This window comes from Bos indicus x Bos taurus, chromosome 9 (genome assembly GCF_003369695.1).
Source record: "Bos indicus x Bos taurus breed Angus x Brahman F1 hybrid chromosome 9, Bos_hybrid_MaternalHap_v2.0, whole genome shotgun sequence".
Classification (NCBI taxonomy): domain Eukaryota; kingdom Metazoa; phylum Chordata; class Mammalia; order Artiodactyla; family Bovidae; genus Bos; species Bos indicus x Bos taurus.
In genome coordinates, this window is record NC_040084.1 from 76,035,894 (window position 1) to 76,060,321 (window position 24,428).

A 24,428-nucleotide genomic window follows, 5' to 3' on the forward strand; every position below is an offset into this window, starting at 1 on the left:
GAATAAGATGAAAATTGAAGAGGTTAAATACTTAGTGCACAGGTTGTAGTTGACAGAGCCTTCATCTGACCTAGATTAGTTTGCCTCCAAAATTTTTATTCTATGATATTTATACTTTTTACCCATTTTCTACATTGTAGCCAGTTCCATTTCTATGGAAAATGTCTAATATCACATTATTCCCTTGATTAAAAATCTTTTATTAGCTCTCCTTTTCAGTTGGCCAAGACCAGTCTCTCTGGTGTTGCATGCAAGATCCTTTAAAACCTGGCTCAAATCTACTTTGTCAAACTCATTTCTCACCAGTCTTCCTGCCATGACTCCTTGGGTCATAATTGTACTTGGGCTGTTCCATAAATCCACTCTGCTTTGTACTCACAATCTCAGCTGGATATGTCCTTTTCCTCACTTGACTGACAAAGTCTCATACTGTCCCCTCCATTTCAGGACCAGATGAGTATCACCTTGTCCATGAAGACACTTGAATTTTTCTAGGTAGGATCTCTCCCGCCCTATGGTACTTCTATAATTGTGTACACCTTAATAAAGTGCGTGTTGCCTGTACCTGTGTTAGCTCTCAGTGAGAGTTCTTGGTTCAGTGAGAGTTCCAAGAGTTCCTTGGCAGGAACTCTCATTCGTCATTACACACCTAACACTTCATACAGAACCTGGATGCCTATAGGCTACATAAATATTAAAATCTTTTTGTTACTAAAAATCTTCTCAAAAATTATTAGCCAGTGAGGAATACAAATTTTAGTTCTGACAGTTGTGTTGATTTGCTGATAGACTGGTTTTACAGGCATTTTGATGTCAAAACTGGAAATTTCTATCTCACAGAAAAATGTAACTTTACATTTAATCCCACCATTTTGCTATCACAACGCTTACATGTTGAGAGGCTATTATAATAAATGTATACATGTATTATTTATGAGCTTTAATAGGCTAGTAAGTTCTGAATAGAATCTAGGGAGATCACAATTCTGTCTCAAAGTGATTTGTTTTTTAAGTTACCTTTCTAAAAATATATATATGTTTCTGAATGATGTTTATACCACAAACTTACTGTTTTTCAAGAGGTAATTACATATTTGCATAAACTATCAGCTCATAGTGATGATATGGTATATGTTGTCTAGCTCATTTTCTCTTCTTCCCTAAGATTTGAGTATTCAGGTTAGAAATCTTGCTTGTTATGGTGGTTTCTCCCTACTTGCCCCTCCATGACAGAGATTCTGGGCAGAGTCTTGCCTCTGGATTGCCTGTCGGAGCATTTTCATCATGAAAAAAATATGATATTTAACAAAATATATGTGGTCGCATGTAACAAGGCAGTGCAGAGCAATTCCCCTAGGGTATGTTTCATTCTGTTAGCATATTTACACTGTAAGCTTGATTATAAGAAAACATGCCATAGAAAGAAGCAAGATTAATTTAGGCAGACTGAGTTTAGATACATGTGACTACAGTAACTATAGGGTCGTAAGCAAGCCTATTGTCAGTCCAAAAGATTTGGGGAAAAGAAGGAACTCAGTAAGTGTTTGAAAGATGCTAAGGAAATGTCTTCAGGGAAGGGAAACTATTCTAGGAATATTGTCTGCTTTTGATAAAGTGGGAAGAGTGGTGACTTAATAGAAGAGATGAAGACAGCCCAGAGGAAGGTCAGGAAAGATTAGATTGAAGCTGTTTCTGGAAACATGGCCTTCCAGGATTCTAGGCCAAAGCTTTGAAGAGAAGGGAGTGGGCGTTTATGCACAGGTAGGAGAAGGCTAGCTTCACTTCCTCTCTATTTCTAAAGGTAGTCTATTTTATTATTAAAAGATTTTTAAATGTTGAAACATATAAATGATAAAGCCAAAACCATCCATGTTCCCAAAAGACAGAGACAAATTCTAGAGGAGTTTTGAGCAATTTCTTTCCAGCCTCTCTCCTCCACTCACATGTATGTGTATATGCTTTAATTCAAGTGTAGGACCATGGTATGATATATTTTCTCCATTGTATTCTCATTTTTAATTTCTTTGACATTTCAAAGCATTTTCCTGTGTTAATAAAAACTTTTCAAGATATTTTAAGTTATTCCATTTCAGAGATATGCTAGAATTTATTTAGGCTTATTTACTTTATTAATAAAACTACAGATAAATCTTTGCACTTGAGATTTTGCTAGATCTCTGATTTCTTTACAAAAAGTTAATAGAAAAAGAAAATCCTAGGTCAGAGCATGCTAATATTTTTCTTAATGTGTTTTTTTAATTGGAGTTTAATTGCTTTACAACATAGTATTAGTTTCTGCTGAACAACATCGTAAGTCAGCCATATGTAAGTCATATGTAAGTCAGCCATATCTCTTCCTTTTCTAGCCTCCCTCCCACCACCCCCTTATCCTAGCTCTGGAGGTCATCACAGAGCTCTGAGCTGAGCTCCCTGTGCCATTCAGCAGCTTCCCATTAACTATCTATTTTACATATGGTTGGAGAAGGAAATGGCAACCCACTCCAGTATTCCTGCCTGGAGAATTCCATGGACAGAGGAGCCTGGCAGGCTGCAGTCTATGGGATCACAAAGCGTCGGACACAACTGAGCGATTTTCACTCGCTTCACTTACACGTGGTAGTGTGTATATGTCAGTGCTCCTGTCTCAATTCATCCCACCCTCTCATTCCCCTAAAGCATACTAGTATTTTTAAGTTCTTGAGATACTTTTCCAGATTGTTTTAGATGTCAGAATTAAAGAGTAAAATCTTTCCATGATGCCACAGACAGTGATTATATGAGGAACTGAGAAGTATATTGATGGAGGTGAGGAAGGATTTATAAGTGGAAAGATCTAAAATTTCACGTGTGAATGATGGATGTGGGAGTGAATGTGAGGAAGTATAAGGATGGATTGACCATGGTCAGAAGGAAGGGAGTGTCCTTATGAAGGGGGCTTCACAGTCTTGCCGTGTGTGAAATGCACAAGGTTTGAGAGTTAAATGGTAACCATGCACCTCACATCCTGCCAAAGAGTTTGAGTTCAGGGGTCCTTTGCTGCTGTAGTCCTCGTTGAAGAGTGAGAGTTCCTCTCTCCCCTCCACCTCCCTCATCAGTAAATATCGATAATGTTCATTTTCTCCTCATTGGGTTGGTGAGTGGCTTAAAAGAGATTGTGTGCCTAAGCCCTGAGCCTGGTGTGTGGCACAGTTCTGACGTCCACTGCCGCCCTCCCTTATATTAGTTAGGAATCCTATAGTTGAAAGTGACACAACATGCAATCCAAAGGGAAAAAAGCCAGTGTGCTATGTCCAGCACAAAGTCTTGTATCCAATAGAATGGGAATACCACCTGACTTATTTTTATTTTTATTTTATTTTTTTTACTGGATGAATGAATAAATAAATGGGAAATGCCTAAGAAACATTAACAATAAGTCCATTTAAAGATTGGTTGAGCTTATAAAGATAAACAAGTCCAGTTAAAAAAAAAAAAGACCAAATCAAGTGGTATTCCCATTCCATTGGATACAAGACTTTGTGCTGGACATAGCATACGCTTTAGTGTTTCTCCTCTTGATTACACAGAATTTGTATCTTTTGGTAGTAGTAGTATTGATAATCCTAGATTGCAGGTGAAAATACCTAGGCATGTTTAATTTTTTTCAAAAATAAATAAGCTGTGGGGATATAATGTACAGCATGCTGACTGTAACAATATGCATAATGTATTTGAAGGTTACTAAGAGAATAGATCTTAAAGGAAGGAAGAATTTTATCTATGTGAGGTGAGTCTTGTTAACTAAACTTATTGTGGTAGCTATTTTATAACATATACATGTATCAAATCATTTTGTTGTAGGCATTAAACTGACACAATGTTATATATGACACATGTCTTTAAGTCATATGGAAATTTTTTTAAATGAAAAATTTACATCTTCTTGACCTATTGTGTTTTATATTTTTAAAATATTGCAAGAATATTAGATGAAAACTTTAAAATGAAAAAGGTAAACCCATTTCCCTATCAGAATACTATTACAAAATGTTTTTGTCTTTATGTTGCTTTCTAGTCCTTTACAGCTTATTTTTAAAATTAGACATATCAAATAGCAAGGATAAAAATCTAGATGGCATTTTTAAATGTTCAGGTGATTGATAACCTACTTTGCCACCTGCAGTTGTCCTCTCATTACAAAAGCAAACCTATTAGCATAGTGACGCCCATCACGTAAATGGGGGTTTGCTTCATGAACAAGAGCAGTAGGTGTAACTGCCTAAAAGAACATTTGGACTGTAGATATAAGTGCCAGGAAGGAAACGAGTTCCGTATTTAATATTTTCTCTGTGTATGTACAAATTCACTCACCATTTTGAGATGAACCGGAGAAGGAAATACTATGATGTCCATTTGTGTGAGGAGCTTAGTGACTTTGTGGCTTTGTAAATATTTTCTTCAGATTTATTAATGACTGTTCTGACTAGTGTAAGGTAACAACCTCATTGTAGTTTTGAATTTCTCCAATAGTTAGTGATGTTGAGTATCTTTTCATGTGCCTCTTAGCCATCTGTATGTCTTCTTTAGAGAAATTTAGGTCTTCCTATTTAGGTCTTCCATCTTCTATTTAGGTCTTCCATCCAATTTTTGATTGGATTGTTTTTTTGATGTTGAGCTGCATGAGACTATTTGTATATTTTGGAGATTAAGCCCCTGTCAGCTGCTGCTTTTGCAAATATTTTCTCCAGTTCTGAGGGTTGTCTTTTCGTTTCGTTTATGATTTCCTTTGCTGTGCAAAAGCTTTTAAGTAAGGGTAGAGTGAATTGGGGGCTTCCCTGAAGGCTCTGATGATAAAGAATCTGCCTGCAATGCCGTAGGCCCGGGTTTGATCCCAGGGTTGGGAGGATCCCCTGGAGGAGGGCATGGCAACCCACTCCAGTATTCATGTCTGGAGAATTTTATGGACACGACTGACACTACTGAGAAGCAGCAGGATGAATTGGGAGACTGGGACTGACATATACACACTACTGTGTATAAAACAGATAAATAAGGAGAACCTAGTGTATAGCACAGGGAACGCTATGCTCTGAAGTGACCTAAATGGGAAGGAAGTCCAAAAAAGGGGGATATGTGTATGCATATATCTGATTCACTTTGCAGTATAGCAGAAATAACATTGTAAAGCAACTATACTTCAATAAAATTTTTAAAAATATTTTCTTCAGATTATATCCATCTACTCTAGAGTTATTAAAATTAATACAAATATAAAATATTAATTCAAAGAAAATGAAAGCTCCTCTATGCCACTGTCTGGACACACCCATCATCAGCATTCAGCCCAGCTCTTTCTTAGGTAGTGCCCTAATTGATTTTCATAGCTGCGTCTCTCTGGATTGTTTGGATTTTGTAATGTACATGTAGGCCATTTATAATGAAATATAAAAAAGGTATATTTTGGGAGAAAGTAGGAGCACAACCGTGGGCTTCCCAGGTGGCAGAGTGGTAAAGAATCTGCCTGCCAATGCAGGAGACACACGAGACAGGGATTCAATACCTGGAGTAGGGAATGGCAACCCACTCCAGCATTCATTCCTGGAAAACTCTGTGGATGGAGGAGCCTGGCGGGCTACAGTCCACAGGATCATGAAGAGTCAGAGACAACTGAGCACACAGACATGAACATAACTGTATGATTTAGGATTTTCTTAAAAGTTGTATTGAAATATAGTTGATTTATAATGTTGTGTTAGTTTCAAGTGAACAGCAAAATGATTCAGGCATACATCTGTATATTCTTTTTCAGATGCTTTTCCCTTATGGGTTATTACAAGATAGTATAGTTCCCCGTGCTATACAACAGAACCTTGCGGATTATCTATTTAAGATTCTTTTTAACAGTGTATCCTGTAAAATTATGCACATTCAAGCCTTCCCAATATACAGAAAATAGCAGTTTCATATGTTCTACTTAATAATTGCAATAGGCTTGCCAAGGCATCTCAAAATCCTGCAGAAGTGGGATTTTATGTTGTTCACAGTTGTATCCCTCAGACCTAGAACAGTTCCTGAAGGAGGAATCTAATCTTTGTTGTTCAATATAGAGGTTACTGATGAAGATGATATGCAGATGACACTACCCTTATGGCAGAAAGTGAAGAGGAACTCAAAAGCCTCTTGATGAAAGTGAAAGCAGAGAGTGAAAAAGTTGGCTTAAAGCTCAACATTCAGAAAACGAAGATCATGGCATCCGGTCCCACCACTTCATGGGAAATAGATGGGGAAACAGTGTCAGACTTTATTTTTCTGGGCTCCAGAATCACTACAAATGGTGACTGCAGCCATGAAATTAAAAGACGCTTACTCCTTGGAAGGAAAGTTATGACCAACCTAGATAGCATATTCAAAAGCAGAGACATTACTTTGCCAACAAAGGTCCGTCTAGTCAAGGCTATGGTTTTTCCTGTGGTCATGTATGGATGTGAGAGTTGGACTGTGAAGAAGGCTGAGCGCTGAAGAATTGATGCTTTTGAACTGTGGTGTTGGAGAAGACTCTTGAGAGTCCCTTGGACTGCAAGGAGGTCCAACCAGTCCATTCTGAAGGAGATCAGCCCTAGGATTTCTTTGGAAGGAATGATGCTAAAGCTGAAACTCCAGTACTTTGGCCACCTGATGCGAAGAGTTGACTCCTTGGAAAAGACTCTGATGCTGGGAGGGATTGGGGGCAGGAGGAGAAGGGGACGACAGAGGATGAGATGGCTGGATGGCATCACTGACTTGATGGACGTGAGTCTGAGTGAACTCCAGGGGTTGGTGATGGACAGGGAGGCCTGGCGTGCTGCGATTCATGGGGTCGCAAAGAATCGGACACAACTGAGCGACTGATCTGATCTGAGGAGTGAAAATAGAAATAAAAGAGAAACAATTTAACTGCACTGCAGAAAAAAATCAAAGAACTAGTTCAGTTCCAATTGGCTCCATGAATTGGCTCTGGCAAAAGCTTAGTCAATGAAAATTCATCAGCGTTGATGCAAACTGTTGAAAGCATCAGTATTCATAAACACAAATAATAACATCTCGAATGTCACAACAGGGGGCTGAAAACCTTCTGTACTCAAACTAGGAAAAGTGATGGCTGTCATTGAACCCAGCAGCTAGATCCCAAACCGGATGTATCCCATTCATCCAAACTGTGTGTACCTTTTCATAACTGCATTCCAACCATCAAATGTGACACACTGTTCCATGAACGACCTGCACAGTAAGGTTATTTATTTATTCAATACCCATCCCATTCTGGTGGGCACCGGGATTGTTCTTTGTAGAGTAGTGTGGCATACACCACAGGCAATGGGGAGTTGTCTGCTGGCAGAGGCCAAAGAACAGGGGTTTTGAGGACAGATGGTCTAAATTTAAATCACAGCTCTAATAAGTCAGACAGAGAAGAAGACATCCCTTATATGTGGAATCTAATAAGGAAGGATTCAAATGAACTTATAAAACAGAAAGAGACTCACAGACTTAGAGAACAAACTTATGGTTGCTGGTGAGAAGGGATGAGAGGAAGGGATGAGGAGTTGGGGAGTTGGATGGACTTAAAATGGATAACCAAAAAGAACCTACTGTGTAGCACAGGGAATTCTGTTCAATGTTATGTGGCAGCCTGGATGGGAGGGGAGTTTGGGGGAGAATGGATACATGGCAGCTGAGTCCTTTTGCTGTTCACCTGAAACTACCACAACACTCTTAATTAGTTATACCCTGATACAGAATAAAAAGTTGAAGAAAAACCTGTTTAAAAAATATGTAAATTACAGCCCTGTCATTTACAAACATGTGACCTTGGACAGGAAATCTAACCTCCCTTAGTTTTGTTGATAATTAAATCTCTTCATAATAAGATAGTCAGTATGATAATATGAACAGGTACTTGGGATTTACAGGTCACTGATGTTCCATCAGAGCTGTGGTTATATGTGAAGGAATCCAGACAGTTATTCAATGATCAAATGGCTTTGATCATAGAATCCTAGAATTATAGAGCCTCAGCAGACCTCAGAAATCTAAGGTATCTTTTTGCTCCATCCCAGGCAGTGCATCAAAAAAGAGTCAACCTAAAACTTGCAAATGTATTTGGTGTTACATGAAGCTCATTTTTGTGCTTATATTTAAAGGTAATATTTGATAAATCTAACTTTCCCCCATTCACCTATTTGAATTTCCCTCTGTCCATTGTTATCTTGGCCCAATAAAGCTGGTCTGTGAACTGTGACAACACAGTTAAAGAGATAGGCTTAGTGTCCTCGCCATGACCAGACACTGTCACGGGATGATGTCTGCCTTGTGCGTGTGCAGAGCTGCTAATCATTCTTCTTTAAGAAATAATGACATGCCAGGGCATGAAACCTGGGGCCACCATCTTTATTCAATTAGGCCAGCATGAACTTGCACATGCCCATGCATAAAGAATAATCCCTTCGTGTAACTGAATGTTGGTTTTGGTGTGCCTGTTCCCCAATGAGGCAGCATCTAGAAGGATCAAAAGGCGATTTATTCCAAAACAGTCTGTGCAAAGGGGCCCGAGTGTGTGCCACGTTGCATCTTCATTATACATTTCATCCTGAGACCCAATTAACAAGCCTGTTATTCTTTTATTAAAATCACTTAAAAAATTAAGGCAGAAGGATTTTTATGATACCAGAGAGCAAGCCGTGTAATCAGCTGGGCCCCACATGTGTTCGTTTCCTGTTACAGTCCTGATTTGAGGCTCATGATACTAATTTAGGGGGTTGCTGGGGCTGAGAGGCCATGAATCCTGACATTTGTCAACCCCCTCAGCACACATCAACACACCCACCCACACCAACACACACACCCACCCCCACACATACCACCACACCCCCCACCCCATATACACCCCTCTCTCTCTCTCCCTTGTTTCAGGGCTCAGTGTAACAGTACTTCAAAGCTTTTCATCCTACTAGGACTGAGCCCAGGGAACCCGGCCTCTTCTCTGACACACAGAAGTTTCTGTCTTGTTGGGCAGGTCCTTTCTCCTGAAAGCAGAAGCTCTTAACTTGGGATCGATGTGGAGTTAGAGTTTGGGGGAACCTATGTATGTGCTCAGTCACTTCAGTCATGTCTGACTCTTTGCGACCCTATGTATGGACTGTAGCCCACCAGGATCCTCTGTCCATGGTATTCCCCAGGCAAGAATACTAGAGTGGGTTGCCGTGTCCTTCTCCAGGGGATCTTCCCGACCAGGGATCTAACTCTTATCTCCTGCACTGCAGGTGGATTCTTTACCACTGAGCCACCAGGAAAGCCCAGGGGAAGGGGGAGAACTATGAATCCCCTGAAATGATTCGTATACTTACCTAGGAAGAGGATCTTTTTGTGTTCATGATTGAGAAAAGATTAAGAAATGGAACTATTCTAGCTTTGCTCTCATCTTTTGACACCAAAGGGTATTGGAAGAAACTTGGTCTTGGGAGTGAGATGGATTTCTGTTCGGATTGTTTCCAGTAGATTTTAGCTGTGTAACCTTGGGCAGGCTATCAAATCTCTCTGAAACTCTATTTTCTCAAATATGAAACAAGGGTAAGAATGCCCATTTTAAGATTGAAGTGACTGGTAGATTTAATCACAAAACAATAAGTAATTTTTATTCCTTTTCCTTCTATGCATAAAATGAAAGAAAATATCTGTTCTATCTTGTTCCTTGTTGGGTCTTTTCATGACAGTGCTTTGCACATAGCAGACTCTCAATTGTTACTTGGATGGATAACTGGATGGATGGAGTGCTTTGGTTTGGTACCTGGATGAACTCCCTCTGTCTGCTTCCTTAAAGCACTGATTTTCTAAGAGAAAACTTGGTGCTACAATTGGCCTTGCTTAGACCCCTGCAAGACCCATGCTCCATGTCCTATGCAAAAATCTTTCTGGATACTACAACAAGATTGGATCTTGTTATCCTGTGCTTTAAATCATGGTCTCTGCTGGGCCTTTGTCTATATCAGGGCTGGGCAAACTAGCCGGCAGACCAAATCTGGCCTGTTGCCTGTTTTTGGAACGTAGCCATGCTCATTTATCAACATATTGTCTATGACAGGTTTGGGCTATGGCAGAGTTGAGTAATGAGCACAGAGATCATATGGTCTTCAATGCTTGATGTAATTTTTATCAGCCTCTTTTTCCATAAAAAGTTCTCCAATCCTTGATACACATTTTGTGTACTGCAGGATTGGTCTTAAGTGCTTCTTCTATGGATTGTGAAGCTAAAATTTAATAGTTAAGTGTCTTGACTAAGATTGCACAACTTTAGAATTGTTAAGGTTTCAATCCAGATCTGTGTGATTCCACAGCCCATAGTTTTTCCACTAAATGATGATACCTTGCAGTAAGACCAAATCCTAGCCGAACCAATTACATCTTCCAGTTCTTCTTGATGACCATGACTGGCTTGGGGAGCAGTTCAGTGGTGTTCCCTGGAATCATGGTGGGACCTGGTAGTGCTGGCATTTATCAGTAGTCTAGTTCCAATTTGCAGTACAAATGGTGTGAGTTTAGAAGTAGGTAAGGGAGGGTGATGAGGATTTCAAGGACTAATACAGTCAATGGCAGAGCAGTATGGGCATGCTGCAGTTTATCTGCAAACATACTACTACTCCCCAGAGCTCAGGGGTTTCAGCATTCTAGGAAGATCTTGTTACTGCTGAATGTGGCATCCACTCTTGTTTGATGCCTTGGTGAGAAATATGTAATATTTGTGCATTTTCAGCACACAGCCACTCAATAGAGACTGTCCCTGCTCCAGGCTATGAGACTATAGGAGTTTTGGACCTCCTTGTCTGCCCACAGCTACCATGCCCTCATTGGCAGATCTGACTGCAAAAATTTGAGATAAAGTTCTTTCACAGTCAATTAATCCTGGTGGAAATTTGATTGTTTCAAGGATTTACAGATGAGCCTCTATAGTTCTGTTAGTACTCAATCAGCCCATTATTAGGGGCTTCCCAGGTAGCACAGTGGTGAAGAATTTGCCTGCCAGTGCAGGGAACACGAGACATGGGTTCGATCCCTGCAGCATGAAGATCCCCTCCAGTAGGAAATGGCAACCCACTCCAATATTCTTGCCTGGAAAATTCCACGTACAGAGAAGCCTGGAATGCTATAATCCATGGGGTTGCAAAGAGTCGGACATGATTGGGCACGAACACAACAGGCCCATTATTAGTGATTCTCACTTGACTTTGACACTTCCAATTAATTTTTCCAAGCTTATAAACTGGTTATGATTAAGCAACAGAAATAAAATTGGGAAAGTTAGCTATTCCTGCTTTTGCTTGACTGCATAGCAATGCTTGCCTTATAACCGAGACAAACGGTAATAGCGAGAAAATTATAGCCACCCAACTGGAAGTGACCCCGTTGGGTAATTTATCCACCTATCAAAGGTTGTACTAATGAAAAATTGTTATACTGTGAAACAATTGTCATATAAAATGGGGGTACTGTAACTTTGGGTTAGTAAGGGGACACTGACAAAGATCAGGAAGGCAAAATGTTCGTTCTGATAGTCTGGTTTTTTCTTTGTGGCCGGCATTAGGGGGAGTGTCTGGGTCTGTCTCGATCTGTCATGGAGCTGCTGATGGAGGATTCCACGAAAAAAACTGCAGGGTGGACAGGAAGGAATCGGAGCTATAATTAACTTTCTGTTTCCTTGTGTTCTACATCAGTGATGCTTTTCCCCTAAAGACGAAATCGTGTAATCTTACCCTGTGGCTTTCACAGTCTCTAAAGTCAATGACTCTTTCGGTTTATGCTGAAAATATAAAAGAGATAAAATGAGGCTGCTCTGATTTAAGTGAGGGTGGAGAAGCCTGGTAAAATTAAGTAACATTTCATTTGTTGTGCCAGTGTAAGTCTGTGGGGAAATAATGGGTTGATTAAAATTCTTGGTCTGTTGTTTAATTATTTAGAGTGAATGCTTCTTACAGAAAAACAGGTTTTTCTTTGTAGTCCTCTTGGTTTATTCCTGATATATTTTAGTGCCCAGTTATTTTTTTCTTAAGCTTCAAAATATGCAAGTAGCTTTCAAGCTTTTTTTGTTTTTGTCTTTCAGTTGATGTCAGGTACTTCTCATGGGTCCAAGCTGTTGGTGGTTTGATTGTATTTCTGCTTTGAAAACACGTTTATTAAGCCCCATCACAAAATTTAGGTCACCCTCATGGTGACTAAAGAGCTAATTCAAAAATTATAGGTGGAGCTTCCCTAATGGCTCAGTGGTAAAGAATCCCCCTGCCAACGTAGATGTGGGTTTGACCCTCGGTCCAGGAGGATCCCACATGCCGTGGGGCAACAAAGCCTGTGCTCCACAGCTGTTGAGCCATGCTCTCGAGCCTGGGAGCTGCAACTACAGAGCCCACGCGCCACAGCTACTGAAGCCCACTCGCCTAGCGCCAGTCTTTTGCAGCAAGAGAAGCCACAGCAATGTGAAGCCTGCACACCACAACTAGAGAGTAGCCTCCACTTGCTTCAACAAGAGAAAAGCCCATGCAGCAATGAAGACCTGCTGCTGCTGCTGCTGCTAAGTTGCTTCAGTCGTGTCCAACTCTTTGCAACCCCGTAGACGGCAGCCCACCAGGCTCCTCTGTCCCTGGGATTCTCCAGGCAAGAACACTGGAGTGGGTTGCCATTTCCTCCTCCAATGCATGAAAGTGAAAAGTCAAAGTGAAGTCACTCAGTCGTGTCCGACTCTTAGCGACCCCATGGACTGCAGCCTACCAGGCTCCTCTGTCCATGGGATTTTCCAGGCAAGAGTACTGGAGTGGGGTGCCATTGCCTTCTCCAAATGAAGACCTAGCACAGACAAAAATAAATATGTAAAATTTTTAAAAAGGTACAGCTGATTAAGAAACACTTTGAATTGGGGAGAAATTGACAAGTGTATCAAATTTCAATTTATATTGATGAGGCAGAGTAGTCCAGGTGATGATGCCCTCACTTGCTAGGTCGGGGAGAGGCCTGAGCAAAGGCATAGAAATCTATATAAACAGTGCTTTCTAGGGTTACACACCCCAGGTGTACTGAATACAGTTAATTATATTACTTTGGGAAAGAGCAAGGCATGTTCATGGACTGGTAAGGGACTTACCATGTGATGACTAGTTCACCAAAACAATTGTTTGAGTCCTTGTGTGTGTTTTCTCTATAGCTATCTCAAGAAGGCGAGCTGCTGGTACGCTATGATTTCTGCACGGCATTTTTGCTGTTTTTTTCTTTTTTTTTTCACTCCAGGTACAGTTTCATTACTGGTCATAGTTCAGTGTACATGTGTGGTGGCATTTGAGGGTGGGTGTGTAGGCTTGCATCCTTTGGCTGTCAGCCTTGCTGAGCTCACATATGGTCCTTATTTATGTGTTGCCAGGGAGAAATGCCTGCTGCCCCTCCAGTTGGCTTTGGAATCCAAGAATGTGAAGCTGGCTCAACATGCCTTGGCAGGGATACAGGTACAGTATACAATACATCCTGTGCGTACCCCAACAGGATGAGAGAAATTGACAGACCACCTTGGCATTGAAAGAGCAAATAGTTACCATTCTAAATTGTAGCTGTTTAAAGACCCCAACAGAAATTGACTGAACTGTGTAATAACCAGAGAGGATAACAATTTTCTTTTCTTGACCAGCATTTCTCTGTGTACAGCTTATCTTGCTGAGTATATATGGTCAGACACTGACTCTTGGAGACTATGCTAAGCCCACATAGCAATGAAATATTTTTTATGACATCTAACTTTTAGGAGAGTAAGGGACTCCAAGAAAGACACCTCAAGTTCTGTACCAGTCAGATCTTAAATGCATCCAGCATCTGTGGTTCTGTGTCATGAGCAATAGTGGTAAGCTGGAATGATTTTGGTTTGTCTTCTAGTCTACAGTTAAGTTGGTGAATGTTTTGTTTCCAGAACGAGATTGGGAAGAAAAAAGAAATTTTGTCTAATCAGAAAAGTCAGATTGCACAAATACACTTCCTTCTCTGAGCATTTGTTCATCCTGTTTTGCACCATATGTAGTAAGTCTAATTCCAAAGGTGCAGAGTTGTTGGCTGTATAAATACATTGACTTTTTAAAAAGGATTTTTAAAATTGGAATAAATTGCTTTATATGTTGTGTTAGTTTCTGCATACAGTGAAGTAAATCAGTCATATGTATACATATATCCCCTCCCTCTTGGACCAGCCTCTACCCCAACCCCTCATTCCACCCCTCTGGGTCATCGCAGAGCGCTGAGCTGAGCTTCCTGTGCTTCATAGCAGCTTCCCACTAGCTATTTTACACATGGATAAAGGTGTGGTGCACACACAACAGAATATTATTCAGCTACTAAAAGGAACAAAATGGGGTCATTCATAGAGATGTGAATGAACCTAGAGTCTGTCATACAGAGTGAAGTCAGCCAGAAAGAGAAAAGCAAATGGCATATATCAATGCATATATGTAGAATCTAGAAAAATGGTACAGATAAACACTGACTTCTTAAGGGGTTTGGTGGCTGAGTGACAAGTGCTGTGGAGTTCAACCCTGCAGGGGATTCTTCCAGCATGGCCATGGATTGGTAGCATTGGTGGATATCTTTTCACATTACTGTTTCATAGTTTGCTCTTTAAGTTTAGAGAGGTCTCCAATATGTTTTCAGTGTCAATAAATATGAAAGAGTAAGAAAATTATGACTGTATTTCCCTTAGCAGATTCTAATTAGAGAATGTATATTTCAATATGCAGTAACATTAGAAATTTTTAAACATTAAAAAAGTTAAACAGTTATTAAAAACTCTTTGCTTTTCTCCAAAGTAACTGTGAAAATGAATAGAAGTTTGTTTGAACCTGCCACTTATGTTCTCTTTTCTCTAGTATTACAGAGATTTTCCATTTAGTGTTTGTTTTTTTTTTTAACCCTCAAACTCTGTAAGTTACAACCTCATGTTTTCATGGGAACTTCACTGACATGGGGGGCTGGGCATCTTCCTCTCAGCGTCCCTTGTGACCTCTCATTAACGAGTGAAGTTCGCTCAGTCTTGTCCGACTCTTTGCCACCCTATGGACGATACAGTCCATTGAATTCTCCAGGCCAGAATACTGGAGTGGATAGCCTTTCCCTTCTCCAGGGGATCTTCCCAACCCAGGGATTGAACCCAGGTCTCCTGCATTGCAGACAGATTTTTTTACCAGCTGAGCTACAAGGGAAGCCCAAGAATACAGAAGTGGGTACCCTATCACTTCTCCAGCGGATCTTTCTGACCCAGGAATTGACCTGGGGTCTCCTCCATTGCAGGCAGATTTTTTACCAACTGAGTTAACAGGGAAGCCCCCCACCATAAACTTTTAAGGCTTTTTTTTTTTTTTTTTAGAGTTTTCTAGTCTTTATTACTTAAAAAAAAAAAAAACAGGGTTTTGTATATGAACTAACTCTGGGCTGCCCTGCATAGTCAAAAATTTCTTTTGAGTGGACACTTCTGAGATATTGTGGGTTCAGTCCCCAATCACTGCAATAACGCAGTTATTACCGTAGAGTGAGCCACATGGATTTTACATTTTCCCAGTGCATATAAAAGTTATGTTTATACCATACCGTAGTCTCTTAAGTGTGCAGTAGCATTATGTCTAAAAAAATGTACATACCTTAACTAAAAAATACTTTCTTGTAAAAGAAAATGCTAACATCATCTGAGCCTTAAGCCAGCTATAGTAGTAACATCAAAGAGCACTGATTGCAGATCATTATAACAAATAGAGTAAAAATAAAAAAGTTTGAAATATTGCAAGAATTACCAAAATGTGACAACAGAGACACTATGTGAGTAAATCCTATTGGAAGAATGGTGCCAGTAGACTTAACTGACACACAGTTGCCACAACCCTTCAATTTATAAAGAAACATGATACTTGTGAAGGGCAATAAAGCTAAGTGCAGTAAAATGAGGTATAGCTGTATAGATGAATTCAGGGAGTCCTAAGAAGAAGGTTTGAAATATGTGTTTTCTGGATCTGCAGTGACATTCAGCTAAAAGAGGGAGTCATTACCCTGGATGAATCAGAATTCCAAAAATTCTTCATGGTTGCAACCCCATGCTGCATTGGACAAGGACAGATTTAATAGGGATAAATATAAAATCCATCCTACTCTGGGGTCTCAAAAATCAATTGCCTCAGGACAGATTGGGGAAGAACAGCTTAATTGCAGCCCTTGAGAATGAGGTTTCTGCGTGAATCAGCGTAAAATGTGCTGTGACTTACAACTAAGCTAATTTGATCTGAGAGTGTGATTAAACTTCCGTATTACTGTTTTTTATTTGTTTTTTGGTTTGATTTTAAGCAGTAAACACACTTAATTGTCTCACACAACTAGAATTCTAGAGGTAAACAATTCCAGGTTTGAAATAGGGCAATGGCCACCAAAGACTGCATTTCTTTCACTCTTGCCATCTTTTTATTGTTATTATTTTTAAAAGACTATTTTAGAGCAGTGTTAGCTTGACAGTAAAATTGAAAGGAGGGTGCAGAGATTTCCCACATACTCCTTCTCCCTACACATGCATAACCTCACCCATCATCACTCCCGGAACGATACTTTTTTAAAAAAATAAAACCAACGATGAGGCTACATTGACACGTCCTAATCACCCAGAGTCCATATGTTCACCTTAGCATGCACCTTTGGGTGCTCCTGCTCACTGCTGTCAGACCCTTAAAGTGTTAAATTCACTGGAGGCCAGTTGAGGAGGAAAGTGTCTGTGAAACCATGTTATGTGGAGAACGTTTGATGACATCCATGGAGGTTTAGTGTGAAGAAGAGATTTAGGTGGAGTTCATCGCTGATCAGGTATGTTAGAAACTTAATCTGTGTGGCTCCAGGTACAACTAGGGCATACAAGTTTTAGGCAAGGAGGGTTTGGTTCAATTCATAAAGAATTTTATGAAAAATGAGTTGTTTTCAAGTAGAGGAGAGCTGTCCTGGGAGATGTAATGCCTTCTGGGAAACCTCATGAAAATGACCGTCTTCTTGTTTAGGTTTTTGTGGGATTGATTTTCTGATGAAAATATATTAAGATTTGTACCTTTGTGAATAATTCCTGGGTAAATGATAGCTCACATTAGGAAGTACAAATATGAACAATCAACCTGTGTATAAAACCTCCTTTCCTGTGACAAAGCTTCATTCAGACAGGGTGTGTGCGAACATGCCTGTCGTGAGAAGCTGGATTCCCATTGGCACATTCATCCTCCATCCCTACCCACCAAACGACTTATTTGGCTACCACATTAGAATTTCACTTCATAAAATGTACAGTAAATTATCTAATAGCAGGAAAAACTCTTTGCCAAAAACCATTTACCAAAGGCATGATGCATTTTTCTTTTTAATGGCACAGAGCGGAAACTCCTTCCTAATGGCCTCCAGCTACGTGCCTCCCGAGTAAGAAACGTTATCCGTCCTACATACTGGGCTACAGCAGAATAAGGCAGCAGGGGAAAGCCTGTCTGTGATCACTGTCTTGTGCCTCTTTACAGAAGCTCCTGGCGGAAGAGAGGTTTGTATCCATGGAAACGGACTCTGATGAGAAGCAGCTGCTCAATCAGATCCTGAACGCTGTGAAAGTGACGCCTTCCCTCCACGAAGACCTGCAGGTGGAAGTGATGAAGGTGGGTTTGACGCACTCCCAGTTTGCGTCACTGTGATGGAGACAAATTGCTGACCCTCACTGTTATCTTAAAGATGCCTCTGTGTGGTGGTCATTTGGACTATATGATTATCATCCTTGCTTGTGGTCCCCCAGAATAACCTTGATTGTTGAACAGAAATGACAACTAAGTAAAAAGGTTTACTTGGTTTACAGATTTCAACAAGTCTGTAAGATTTTTGGCCTGATCCTGCGTATCAAATGTTGTTAAATATATTTATGCCCTTTGAGAGAAGGTATAGGAAATAGATTCATGACCTTTTGAGAAAATGTACAGAAGTAGTTCCAGCTTGGGGTAGACCTGATCATTCTGGGCATTCTGCCTGCCTGTATATGTTAAAACAAAGCAAAAACCTAACAATATATATTAATGCTATGTAGAATAGTCAATTTAAGGAAAGGAAGATCATCCTTTGAAGCCATATCAGAATCTCATCTTTATTTCCATCCTCACATTCTGTGAACTTTATCTCCCTCATTCTAATTACCATCTCCCTTTGTGGGGTGGCATCTCTCTCTCCCCTTTTCCCTTTTTCCCTTCCATTGGGAGCCTCTTATACAGACTCAGGAGTGTGTTGTATCCCGTAAGTGAACAGTGAGTTGGGCACAAAAGGATGGAAATCTCTAGCCTAGAATAACACCTTGGTCAGAGTAGCACAGCTGGAGCCCATGAGCTGGACACAACATCTGTCCATTTCCTCCCTAGAGGAGTATGTACAGAGAAGTGTGTAAGCATAGTTGGTGTCATATAGTGGTTGATTTCTTCCTAGAAAGGCACTGGTGGATTTTCATCTTTGATAAGAGATATCAGTCTTTTACCTCTCAGTTTCTCTATTGAGAAAAGATCAACTTCAATCATGGCATTGTCTTAATGTCCTGGGTCTCACCTTAGCCCTATTGGTGGGTAATTTAGTATAGTGATTCAGACTTTGAAGCCAGGCTGTCTGGGTTTGAATACTTAATTTCTAGTTGGACTTCCTTGAACAGATTCCTGAACCACTCTGTGCTTTGGTCTCCTCATCTGGAGAATGGGGGAAATAGTTCAATTCAATCATTCAGTCGTGTCTGACTCTGCGACCCCAAGGACTGCAGCACACCAGGCTTCCCTGTCCATCACCAACTCCTGGAGCTTGCTCAAACTCATGTCCATCGAGTTGGTGATGCCATCTATCCATCTCGTCCTCTGTCATCCCCTTCTCCTCCTGCCTTCAATTTTTCCCAGCATCAGGGTCTTTTTCCAATGAGTCAGTTCTTCACATCATGTGGCCAAAGTATTGGAGTTTAAGCTTCAGCATCAGTCCTTCCAATGAATGTTCAGGAATGATTTCCTTGAGGATTGACTGGTTGGATCGCCTTGCAGTCCAAGGGACTATCAAGAATCTTCCCCAACACCACAGTTCAAAAGCATCAATTCTTTGGCACTGAGCTTTCTTTATAGTCCAATTCTCACATCCATACCTGGCTACTGGAAAAACCATAGCTTTGACTAGATGGACCTTTGTCGGCAAAGTAATGTCTCTGCTTTTTAACGTGCTGTCATTGGTCATAGCTTTTCTTCAAAGGAAAAGCTTAGAAAAAGCTTTCTTCTTTTAATTCCATGGCTGCAGTCACCATCTGCAGTGATTTTGGAGCCCAAGAAAATAAAGTCTCTCTCTGTTTCCATTGTTTCCCCATCTATTTGCCATGCAGTGATTGAAACTGGATGCCATTATCTTCATTTTATGAATGTTGAGTTTTAAGCCATCTTTTTCAGTCTCTTCTTTCACTTTCATCAAGAGGCTCTTTAGTTCCTCTTCACTTTCTTCCATAAGGGTGGTGTCATCTCTGTATCTGAGGTTATTGATATTTCACCCAGCAATCTTGATTCCAGCTTGTGTTTCATCCAACCCAAAATAAGCAGGGTGACAATATACAGCCTTGATATACTCCTTTCCCAATTTGGAACCAGTCTGTTTTTTCATGTCTGGTTCTAACCATTGCTTCTTGACCTGCGTACAGATTTCTCAGGAGGCAGGTTAGGTGGTCAGGTATTCCCATCTGTTTTAAGAATTTTCCACAGTTTGTTGTGATCCACACAGTCAAAGGCTTTGGTGTAATCAATAAAGCAGAAGTAGATGTTTTTATGGAACCCTCTTGCTTTTTTGATGATCCAGTGGATGTTGGCAATTTGATCTCTGGTTCCTCTGCCTTTCCTAAATCCAGCTTGAACATCTGGAAGTTCATGGTTCACATACTGTTCAAGCATGGCTTGGAGAATTTTGAGCATTACTTTGCTAGCGCGTGAGATAAGTGTAATTGTGTTGTACTTGAAACATTCTTTAGATTTGCCCTTTTTTGGGATTGGAATGAAAATTGACCTTTTCCAGTCCTGTGGTCACTGCTGAGTTTTCCAAATTTGCTGGCATATTGAGTGCAGCACTTTCACAGCATCATCTTTTAGAATTTGAAATAGCTCAGCTGGAATTCTGTCACCTCCACCTCACCTTCATCGGTGGGGGGTGGCGGGGGGGAATAGTAGTCCCTACCTAATAGGAGCGTTGTGAGGATTAAGTAAGTGATAGTTGTAAGGAATTTGGCACAGTATCTGGCCCAAAGCAAGTTCTTTAGAAGTGCTGTTTGTTACTTCTTCTAGTCCTATTACTTCTGCCATAACTAACTTGTGCTGCTGAGCCATCATCTCAGTGGGTGGGTCTAGGAGTATTCTTATACTCAGTGAACACTGAGAATGTCTGAGCTACCTAACCTTTAAGATCTCATTGTCTTTGCTGCTGCTGCTACTGCTAAGTCGCTTCAGTCATGTCCGACTCTGTGCGACCCCATAGACGGCAGCCCACCAGGCTCCCCCATCCCTGGGATTCTCAAGGCAAGAGTACTGGAGTGGGTAGCCATTTCCTTCTCCAATGCATGAAAGTGAAAAGTAAAAGTGAAGTCACTCAGTCGTGTCCGACTCTTAGCAACCCCATGGACTGCAGCCTACCAGGCTCCTCCGTCCATGGGATTTTCCAGGCAAAAGTACTGGAGTGGGGTGCCATTGCCTTAACTGTCTTTAATTCTGGAATGTGTGGTTTTGCCTTATCCTTTGACACATGTTGGGCTGCTGTGCCTTCCTAGGAACCCAAGAGTAACCATCTCTAGATTTGTTTGACTTCTCCGCTACCTCTGTGCAACCATTGAGAGAGGCAAGGTCAGCAGCCATGTCTATCACTTTTATGACTTTCAGGTTAAGTCTGTTTATCCTTCTTCCACTAAAAGATCTCCAAATACCGAAGGTTGAGCGTTGATGTCACACTAAGAGACACACCTCACAGATTTCATATTATTCTGAAAATTCTCCCAGGAGTATAGCTTTTCATAGAATATAGGAATTTGCATTAAAAATTAAAATGCTAAAGTACCTATCCTTCTAGGAACTATGGAGGAACAGGATGTTTAATGGTTATGTCAACAGAAACACCTGTTTTGAAAACATACTTGCTTTCTAATTCCAGCCCAGTGGTACCTTCTGCCAGCCTTGCTGAAGACAGGAGTTGACACATGTTAGCTCTGCTGGAAACCCTGGAAAGCCAGTCTTTATGGACTTTCTAATGACACCATACTAGACAGTGGTACTTATAGTTAATGTCTGGAAATAGATCAAACATTGTCAGAAAAGAGGAAAACAATCGTCTGGGTTGCTATTCTTCACAATTAAGTTTCTGAAACTTTTAAAAAGAAGAGCGCCTTTGGTACATGCTTTTGTTTTTAGAAACTTTGTGAAAGTGAAAGTCGCTCAGTTGTGTTCAACTCTTTGCGATCCCCTGAACTGCAGCCTGCCAGGTTCCTCTGTCCATGGAATTCTCCAGGCCAGAATCCTGGAGTGAGTAGCCGTTCCTTTCTTCAGGGGATCTTCCCAACCCAGGAATTGAACTCCCGTCTCCCACATTGCAGGCGGATTCTTTACCAGCTGAGCCACCAGCTGCTAAGTCGCTTCAGTTGTGGCTGACTCTGTGCGACCCCATAGACGCCAGCCCACCAGGCTCCCCGGTCCCTGGGATTCTCCAGGCAAGAACGCTGGAATGGGTTGCCATTTCCTTCTCCGTCAACGAGCCACCAGAGAACCCCAAAAATACTGGAGTGGGTAGCCTATCCCTTCTCCAGGGGATCTTCCTGACCTAGGGATCGAACTGGAGTCTCCTACATTGCAGTTGGATTCTTTACCAGCTGAGCTAATGTTTTAAAAACTTAAACATTAGAATTGGGAAAAATAGATCAAGCTAGTTTTTTAGCATCAAATGAAACTTTGGAGAAGGTGGTCTGACTGTGAGAACCCACAGGTGAAAGTTCTGTGATCATTTCTGATTTCTGAGATTTAAATTACTTATTTGGGTATAAAGACATATACAAATGATAGCATTTGGGGCTTAGAAATAAGTTTTATACGCTTTCTCCATGCATCAGGAATTTCTATACCAACTTCAGTCATCCTTAGATGTGAGCACCCTTTTATCTTGTAATTCTGTAATGCTTGTCATGACCAAAGTAAAAAACTTTAACACAACAACTTGTTTTGCTAATATCATTACCACATGAAAATGCTTTTACCACGTTTTCTCCCCAAAGTAGAGACAGAGAGAAATAGAGAGAAATATGAATTGGATGAGTCCTCAGAGGAAATGACTGAATTCCATTACATATGGAGGATGTATTAACTTATTCTTGGTGTTTCTGCATAACTCATTCTGACAGTCAATGATCTAAACTAGATATTTCTTATAAAAATTGTCTAGTCATATTATAGCAATATATTTTAGGAAAATCTTTTAAAATGTGATATGGTAGACCTTTTCAAATGACGGTCTGAGTATACTATTCAGGACAGGTAAAGCCACACCATGCAGTTTTTCTTTCTTTCCAAACATGGCACAGTACATTTTTATGACAAATCATAAGTCCTGTTTTTCAGGAAACTGTATTGTACATTTTACTCACATAATGCTATCTGCTAGTGTTTATAAACATAAGAAATTGAATCATGTCACATTCTTAGAAGTGTGCAGCAATTGTATTAAATTCCTGGGGAGAAAATAATATGGTTCCCTCTTTTAGAAACTTCCCTGAGATAAAACAGGAAGCAGCTAATAATTCACCCAGGATTATGATGGTAATGTTCTCATTAAGAAAGAAGGCTCTAGACTTTCAGTTGGAGGGTTCAGAAATGTCAGTGATGCTTGCTTCTGACAAATTTAATAGGGATGACGTTAGATCACTTAGTCTAGGAACCGTTCTATTGAATACATGGTTATACTATAGGAGGGGGAGAAAAGACAACTTTTATTTATTGAAATGGCCGTGGAATCCAAATAAAAATTTTATCACTGAGCACATAGAGTGTCAGACCTGCAGATAATCAGGAAGAGGGTTTCTCTGAAGATACATTACCTTTGAAATGGATTAGTAGATGGCAGGGAGCCAGTTAACATTTAGGTTTAATACTTATTTGCTTTGGTAACATTTTTCCTGTGGTGTGTGCCATTTCCATAAATGCCATGCAGACTTCATAGGAGCCAAGTATATAACTAATGACTTCTCTGACTAGAGCAATTAGGACTTTCCCCCCTACTTTCTGATGGATAATCTTTAGTGAGGTTATTAACTGCACAGCTGGCTGAGTCTTCAGCGACTGGAGGAACTGTGGCCCGCCTTCTGTGTCTCTCAGCGTGTCAGAGATGCGAGCTGCCTATCTGGGGAGGGCAGGCCGGCTTTGTCAGTAAGAAAGGATGTGATGCTGGATACTGAGCAAGCATTGGATGAATGTTCTGTCTTTAGATGTCTTATGTGTGTCTTTAGATAATATAATTGAATGTTGCTGAAATGCTTTACGTTTTCAAAGGAGAAATGACAGGGGCCAATTTCTTAACATTTATTATGCATTAGACACTCTGATGAATATATTCACACTAGGATCACACAGCTAGTGAAATGGCAGGACCGATATTCAAATTGTAATTCAGCCTGGGGCCAAACGTGAGCTCTTGAACAGTCTTCAAGACCTTGTCTACTGAGTTTATCCTGAAAGACACGTAATGATTCCCAGTACTGTTTCCATTTTATAGATGATTGAACAGAAAAGGTAAATTACAGGCTAATAAGGGGCAAAGCTCAGAATGGCTCAAAGTCCTGTGTTTTCTGTATCCTTCCATGACCATGTATTCCCTCACTAGTTCTGTGAGTTAGATTCAAATACAAAGGAAGAATCAAAGTCTCTTTCCCGTCAAATTAGCTTATGACTCAGTATGTGTGGTCATAGAGTTAGGGGACTGGAGAGAGAGAGTCATTTATCATTGAGGTGTTATATTTTATAACAAAATCCAAACAGACCTCTACAGAAAATGTAAAGGTGAGAGACTTGTGGAGGAGGCCCTCACTTTCTGTAGGGCTAGTGGATACGCTTCAGGATTTCCATTTAGAACTCTGGTCTTACTGGGTACCACCATGGCAGTCAGCACCTTGGTTTGAGAGTAAGAAAGAGGCCAAATGGAAGGACCATTTCTAAATCTCCTCTCAATAATATTTTAATAGCAGAGTCTTATATTTGGGCTGTTTACCCATATGGTTAGTTTTGATAGCCCTGATTCTGGGCATTTGGTCTTCTAGAGTATTTTATGGAAGGAAAGATCATTAGTAAAGTTTGAGAGTGAAATGGTTGAATTGTCCTGACTTCTCATAA

At 40.4% G+C, this 24,428-nt stretch overlaps 1 protein-coding gene across 2 annotated transcripts in view; it reads left to right on the forward strand.

Moving 5' to 3' along the window:
* Positions 1 to 24,428, forward strand: part of ARFGEF3 (ARFGEF family member 3) — a 173,317-nt gene that overhangs the window by 30,365 nt on the left and 118,524 nt on the right. For both annotated transcript variants that reach the window (XM_027551679.1, XM_027551680.1), the window contains exons 3-4: positions 13,412 to 13,493; positions 17,553 to 17,684. In XM_027551679.1, the coding sequence (XP_027407480.1) occupies positions 13,412 to 13,493; positions 17,553 to 17,684 (214 nt within the window). The remainder of the gene's footprint in view (positions 1 to 13,411; positions 13,494 to 17,552; positions 17,685 to 24,428) is intronic.